The 7,394-nt window shown below is 35.5% G+C and overlaps 1 protein-coding gene across 1 annotated transcript; it reads left to right on the top strand.

The window, feature by feature from the left end:
- Positions 1-1,175: 1,175 nt before the first annotated feature.
- Positions 1,176-7,394, top strand: asip1 (agouti signaling protein 1). The gene is made up of 4 exons (XM_029686652.2): positions 1,176-1,272; positions 3,619-3,811; positions 4,124-4,170; positions 4,708-7,394. Exons 2-4 carry the CDS (start codon positions 3,655-3,657, stop codon positions 4,873-4,875), a joined length of 372 nt encoding a protein of 123 aa, XP_029542512.1. The 5' UTR covers positions 1,176-1,272; positions 3,619-3,654; the 3' UTR covers positions 4,876-7,394.

The following is a 7,394-nucleotide window of genomic DNA, read 5'->3' as shown; positions in this document are numbered from 1 at the left end:
ATATAATATTTTGGGGGTTTGGTGGCCTCATGGAGGTCGGGGACCTCGGGGCTTGTGCCCTGCGTACCCATTTGGTAAGCCGGCCTTGTCGCTGACTGTCTAGCTTAAATTTCGGTGATCATTAGCAAGTTGGACACAGTTAATAAACTGTATAAATGTAGTAGGTCCATTATCATTTCTACACAGTTTCGATTTGGTTTTAGTCATTTTAAAATATATTGAGGTTTACTCAAACCACACGTGGGCTGGATTTTGTGGGCTGTATGTTTGACACCCTTGGGTTAAAGACTTCCTGATGCCAAAATACCCTCTGTAACTCTTTCAACCAGGATTTAGGGCCTATTAAATAGGCTGGTACAAATAATTGACTGGATTGTGTGATACTCTGTTGCACACTTTTACTTGGCTTAGCATTGTGAGGATGTCCAGAACTCATTTAACAGTTTTCTATGGTGCTTTTTGCCAATGTTGATTATTTTAGGTACAGTATAGCAAATTTCTTTCTTTAGCCAAGGCTCTTGGCACCACCTTTTTTGCATCATCTGCAGGGTACAAGCAACATAAAACAATTCAAATTGTTGTAAATGAAAACCAAATGCAAGGTTTTTTCCATGTACTGTAGAATAGGATGCAGAATATGATGCATGTTCAATGGAAATAGCATGATTTTGAGGCCTATCAGTAACTTTACCATTTGTACCTCTGGCGGTACATTTGGTGGGTAAATACAACTTTACCATTTGTACCTCTGGGGGTACCTTTGGTGGGTAAATACAGTTTGATCATATTATTATTTCACAGGAAAACATAGGATTAGCTTTGTGTGACCGCTCATTATGTTCATTATGTGACTCCTCACAAGGTTTTACATAATGAAGCCCAGGCGTCCCCATAAGGTCATAACCTGCAGTTGTAAACGTCAGATCCTGCAACTCCTCCGGCACATATGTAAAATCATGGTGTTGGCATGCATGGCTTGGCCCAGTATTCCCAAAGGTTCCTTCGAATGAGGACAATGGATTTTCACTGCTCTTCAGCGCGTAGCCATGCATCGTCCCAAAAGGGCTGGCCTGCTTGGTGGACTTCTTTTAGACTTTTTTCTAAAGATGTGGATCCGCCCCTGCCTGATTCCATATCTTAAACATTGCCCGACCACATGATCTGGTTGATATTTCTCTGTCGATTAGCAGGCAACAAGTGAGGAGCAGCTTTGAAGCTTGCAGGAAAAAGGGGGAGATAAACGTTGATCCTGACAATCAGAAACTACAGAGGGTAAGTAAGTCTGGAAGCTTTAATAGCTTTTCCATCTTTGAAGGCTGTGGAAGACAAATCAACCAGCAAAACATTTTGGTGAAAACTGAAACTGCACAGTGTCTCTACTTTTTTTTTAGAGGCTGAAGATTAGTCTCTGAGAGAAAATTGACTTTATTTAGGTGGACATACAAAAGTAAAAACTTTCATTTTTAATGGGATGAATAAAACTAGAGTGGATACTGACTGCGAAATTAGTAAATGTTGCATTGACATGTGACACCGAACCAATTCAGCACTTTTGTCAAGTTAATACTGCTCCATAAATAATGCTAATAAAATAAATAAAGACATCTCTTCAAAAGTTATCAACACATTATTAATGGATTAAAAGTAGTTTTTTTGTAGGGTGGAAGCCATCTACGCATTGGATTATTATGCTTATACGAAGCAAAAGGCTTTGCATGTGTTACTTTCTTTTAAAAGTTACCCAAAATCAATACATGCATTATAACAGTAGCAATAACATTACATTCAATTAAATCCTGATTAACATAGTTTTGTTTAGCATATTTTTAAAGATCTGTCTCAGTAACCCAGCATATGCCTAGTTAAATAAAGGTTCAATTAAGAATTAAAGAAATAAAAAAATATGGGCAAACAATAAAAAATAATTTGTGAAGTAAAGATAATATCAACCAAAAAACATCTTAAACATCTTAAATTGAGCACATTACATACACTTGGACATATAGTAAGTTAACATATTTTGTCAATGCTATATTTTCTTAAAGTTAATGGCAATACAATTCATAGAAGGTATTTACAAAGTACCTCCCTTTTAGATTAATTTATGTTAGATAGTCAGCTTTGTTTTGATTTATGTATAAGTATTACATTTTGGAATATACTTTGAATATTCCCTCCATAATGAATATTCCCTCCATATTTCTACCCACACAGGGTGAAAATCCACCATGTCATCCTAACAAAAATGTGGTTATAGTTATTGTATTTGCAAACAAGCTGCCAGTATTAAAGGTATTTCCATACATTTCCTGTAATGGTTAACCTCACATTCTTGTTGTAAATTTCATTATAACTAGGTATTACGATTTCACATTTATATATATATATATATATATATATAATAAACTAAACTAGAGACATTTAGAGGAATTCACACAGATTTTCAATCATTAAATAATTTATTCTAGCTTTACACATTTTTAGAGACACTTTAAGGGGTGGTTTCCCGGACAGATTCTTCATTGAGTTGGATTTTCAGTCCAGGACTAGGCTTAGTCTGTGTCCAGGAAACAGCCCCTAGATGTCTATTTGAAGACTATTATGGAGACGACTTCCATGCGTACAGTTTTCATCTAATTTTATAAATAAGAAGCAGCTCTGCATGACTAGGCAGAGGCTCCCACAGAAAGCTTAATCCAATCTGAAAGAAACCGTACAGTGAAGTTATGCTGAGGACATGCTGTACAGTCAAAAAACAATCAAAGACCTGAGATTGTTTTCAAAATGTTCCCGTTGTTGCACTGTTTTAGCAACTGCATGTTGGATACAATTACAGAGTAGGTCTAGATATCTATCTTTAAACATCAATGTAAAGCTTTATATAAGAAGTGGATATGTGCTGAGTGGAATAATAGCAAGAAAACTAAGTTGGTTTGACCATGACATTTGTTTGTATGCTATATTCACACTTATTGACCGTTTTTGGCTGCTTTGTGTGATGTATTGTTGTTTCTACCTTCTTGCCCTTTGTGCTGTTGTCTGTTGTGCCCAATAATGTTTGTACCATGTTTTGTGCTGCTACCATGTTGTGTTGCTACCATGTTGTTATGTTGTGTTGCTACCATGCTGTGTTGTCATGTGCTGCTGCCTTGCTATGTTGTTGTCTTAGGTCTCTCTTTATGTAGTGTTGTGTTGCCTCTCTTGTCTTTTGTCCTATATTTATATTTTATTTTTAATCCCAGCCCCCTTCCCTGCAGGCCTTTTTCCGTTTGGTAGGCCGTCATTGTAAATAATAATTTGTTCTTAACTGACTTGCCTAGTTAAATAAAGGTTAAATCAAATAAATAAATCAAATCTCCTTATAAATGATTTATTATTTTTTATAAATGTTTGTACTGGATATTATTAGATGTGAATCTTATTGCATGGATTTGCTGTGCATGTGCTAGTGTAGTCAGTTTTGTGCCAAGTATAGTTCAGTTTCTATACAATAACAATCTTGAACTGCTGTGTAAATTATGTGACATTCAAATTCCATATCTGTTATGACTATGTATGCAACCACAATACAGTCACAATAGGCTCTTATAGTCTTCTAACACTCTGTCCTCACTACAGTCCTCAGGCCCAACTTGCTGACAGAAAAGCACTGTGATGAATTCCCTGTTTCTCCTGAGCTGTCTAAGCTCCACCTGGTTTCTTATAGTGTACTCACACATGATACTGGAGGAAAAGCCCTGCACCAATACTTCTTCTTCCTCGGTTCTACAGCATGGGAGCCTGTCAGATGCACCACCCATCGTCATTGTAGGTCAGTTAATCCTTAAGTTTGGCATATAATCAGTATTTGGAATAAAAAAAGGGTTGCTAGATGTTTTCTAGAAAAACTACCACTGCAATTCCTTGATATGCGCTGCTATATTGTGTCATTTTGTTGTTGTTATTACAGGATACATTTTGCTCAGGTATATTTAAGTATTCCAAGGTTGACTTCAAAACCCAAACCGACAATATGACTGTAACACCAATCTTGATAAGCTGCTACATTATATACCAAATAAAAATATATGTAATAGACATATTTATATACCTTAAACACATGTCAAATCTATTTATTTTTCAGAGTTACCCAAAACTGCAAAGAAAAAAAAAAACAAGAAACCAAGAAAGGTAAACTATGCTGTGAAAATAAGTGTCTAGCCTACATTATTCATGTTTGTATCATATTGTTAAGTTAGTGGACATATTTAAAGTCTAAAATACACATAGCCAAGTGTAAAAAGGTTTATTGAGACATATTGAATGAAAAAAAACATTTCAGCGCATATGCAGGCACCATGATGATAAGTATGAGAGTGAAGTGGTAACACTTTTATTAACATGTGGGTACTAGGGTACATTAATTAACATGAGTAAATGCAGGAGTTAACATGAATGCATGCATCATTAATTAATGCATTTACAAAGCAATTTATATTCTTATATTGACAAGACTATTACTAAAGACATATTCCTGATGACACATATAAAGAGGTGAAATGGCTTGTTTTGTTGGCAACTTTTCTCCCTTTGCTAAGGAGTGCCCTTAGTAAGGCTTTATAAAGTGCTGTATGTCATTCATAATTAGTTAACTATAGCATTTATTCATGTTAATTGGTGTAGCCATAGTGTGCAGGCCGAGGCTAAATCGTCAACCTTCTTCCGCAGAACAAATTCAGCATCAAAAACAAGCGTCCACCTCCTCCCCCCAACTGCGTGCCATTGTGGGGAAGCTGCAAAACCCCCGATAATGTGTGTTGTGAGCACTGCGCTTTCTGCCACTGCCGCCTCTTCAAGACTGTGTGCTATTGTCGAATGGGTAACCCGCAGTGTTGAAGACATAACAGAGGATATTGGCATATTCACAAGGAGAGAAAATGTCACTTTTGTTATAAATAAGAATATAATATGTTTCTGAACACTTCTATGTTTCTGAACACTTCTATGTTCATATGGATGCTACCATGATTATGGATAATTATGATTATGGATAATCGTGAATGAATCATGAGTAATGGGGAGTGTGAAAGTTTCAGAGGCATAAGTATCATACACGCCAAAAAATGCTAACCTCTGTTATTGGTAATAGTTAGAGGTTAGCATGTTTTGGGGATATGATCTTTCTGCCTCTGTTACTTTCTCACTCATCATTGATCACGATTCATTCATGATTATCCGAAATCATGGTAGGATTCACAATAATGTTGAAGCAATGAGAAAAATCTTATATTCTTATTTACAATAAAAGTGACTCCAAAATGGCACATTACATTATTTACCATTCATTTTTATTGGGCACAACATAATCCAAAACAAGTTTCTAGGGTCACAAGCGTGATGTAGTCATTGTGTGTTGGAATTTGGGACTAAATACTAAACTTTTGACTACTTTAATACACCATAAGTGAATTTGCCCAAATACTTATACAATGACACCTTCAAATGGGGGGACTAGATGCATAAAGTGCTTTCATTTCTAAATGGTAAAACAGATATCTATGAAAATAACCATAAAAAAAGGTAATATTCTGTACTGTCGCCTCATATGAAACATTTGATCTCAAATCCAAAATGCTGGTGTATAGACCCAAGTTAAAAGATTTCGCTTCACTGTCTAAATAAATACATAAGGGAGTGTGTGTACATGAAGCAGCACGCAAGTCTTTTCATGAAATGAGTGCTTTTTGCCTATTTTAAGTAGGAATTGTGCAAAAATATTGCATTTTAAAAGCCTGTTATATTAAATGATGCGCCATTTCATAGAGAACATGGAACATTTAATGAATCAACTTTTTTATATAAATAAAGACTTGCTAAAGTGCCAAACTTCAGCATTTTGATATGTCCCTCTGTGCATCCTCTGTGAATTCTAGGAAGATTTTAACCCACTCAACGCCATTTTCTCCAAGTGTTCACCATTATGGTAAAGCCCTTGTCAAAGCAACAAAGGCTTTACAATTACAAAGTCATTTCTGAAGATTATTATTAATTTCATGTTATTAATTATTAATTTTTAAGGAGAAAAAAAAACTGTCCCTCATTTTAAGGTCAACCCAGTTAGGTGAACTGAACTCTTGTTTTAATATGGTGAAACTATTACTATTGAAAAAAATAATCATCTAAAGAGACATTAACCATCTAATATTCAAATCAAAGTGTAAAGGCAAAGGAGCTGGTTCGACTCTTTTTGGCCATTATCTGGTGTTTTGTGGTGGAAAACCGAACGGGTTGAGCATAACACGTCAACTATGTTACCCATAGATCAAATCAGATTTTTCGCCGAATACAACAGGTAGACCTTACCGTGAAATGCTTACTTACAACCCCTTAACCAACAATGTAGTTAAGAAAATAGTGTTAAGAAAATAGTTACTAAATAAACTAGAGTAAAAAATAACACAATAAAATAACAATAATGAGGCTATATGCAGGGGGTACCGGTACCGAGTCAATGTGCCGGGGTACAGGTTAGTCGAGGTAATTTATACATGTAGGTAGGGGTAAAGATAGACAGGCTAGAAATGTTTGAACTATTTCAATATTTTTCTGAAGCTTGCATTCAATTGCCCCTCGTAGCACACAATCCTGCCACAAGAGGATTTATGTTTGATTTAAGATTAAGTTGTCAACCCTGGTAGGGGTAACCCTGTTATGGTCAACCCTGTTACTTTATTTGGCACTTTCTATGGCCGTTTTTAAAAATTTAACCTCTTGAGATGGGAATTTATTTTCATTAAGTTGAGCATGTCCTCTTTATGGAAGAATGTTAAAATTAGGTTAAATAAAATGTTATTTCACCAAGTTACACTACTCAAAAGGCACCTAATTGGTGCAACGAACCACTTCATGACAGTGCTGTACATGTGGCAGTGTGTAGGATTTACAGTCTTGAATAGTTTAAGTCCAGGGGCCCAATTGTCTGGTTCTTTGATAAAATGTGGCAAGCACTTTAAAAGAGGTACAAATTGTGTTCCCCTACCTGGTTTTCATATATTGATGCTGCTAGTGTTCACAAGCTCAGAATGATCAGCAGTTTAGTATTGCATGCATCTGATGGTTTTACCTACAGCACAAACAATTAAACTACCACTGGAGAAATACAAATGTTTTATAGCTCTATATTAGTATGGCATGTGATTTACAGAAATACAAACTGCCAAAGGCACTCCAGGAGCCAAAATGTCTGTTTTTTTAATTTATTTTAACTGTACAATATTTACAGCGAGGTATTTTCTGTTGGCCAACAGTATTTCGTTTTCTATGGCAAAATGGCTTGTATTAACACTATTATTTTAACGATGTAATGAAAAATCTAAACAGACTTTGTAATAAATTTCTATCTGCATGTTTGGTAA

This window comes from Oncorhynchus nerka, linkage group LG2 (assembly GCF_034236695.1).
Source record: "Oncorhynchus nerka isolate Pitt River linkage group LG2, Oner_Uvic_2.0, whole genome shotgun sequence".
Lineage (NCBI taxonomy): Eukaryota > Metazoa > Chordata > Actinopteri > Salmoniformes > Salmonidae > Oncorhynchus > Oncorhynchus nerka.
This window is presented reverse-complemented; position numbering and strand designations above follow the sequence as displayed.

What these genes read in the sequence shown, in the direction of transcription:
- asip1 (XM_029686652.2), top strand. Translation starts at nt 3,655, where the DNA reads ATGAATTCCCTGTTTCTCCTGAGCTGTCTAAGCTCCACCTGGTTTCTT. An exon ending in ACCACCCATCGTCATTGTAG is followed by an intron (nt 3,812 to 4,123) that starts GTCAGTTAATCC and finishes TTTATTTTTCAG; the next exon opens with AGTTACCCAAAACTGCAAAG. An exon ending in AAAACAAGAAACCAAGAAAG is followed by an intron (nt 4,171 to 4,707) that starts GTAAACTATGCT and finishes CTTCTTCCGCAG; the next exon opens with AACAAATTCAGCATCAAAAA.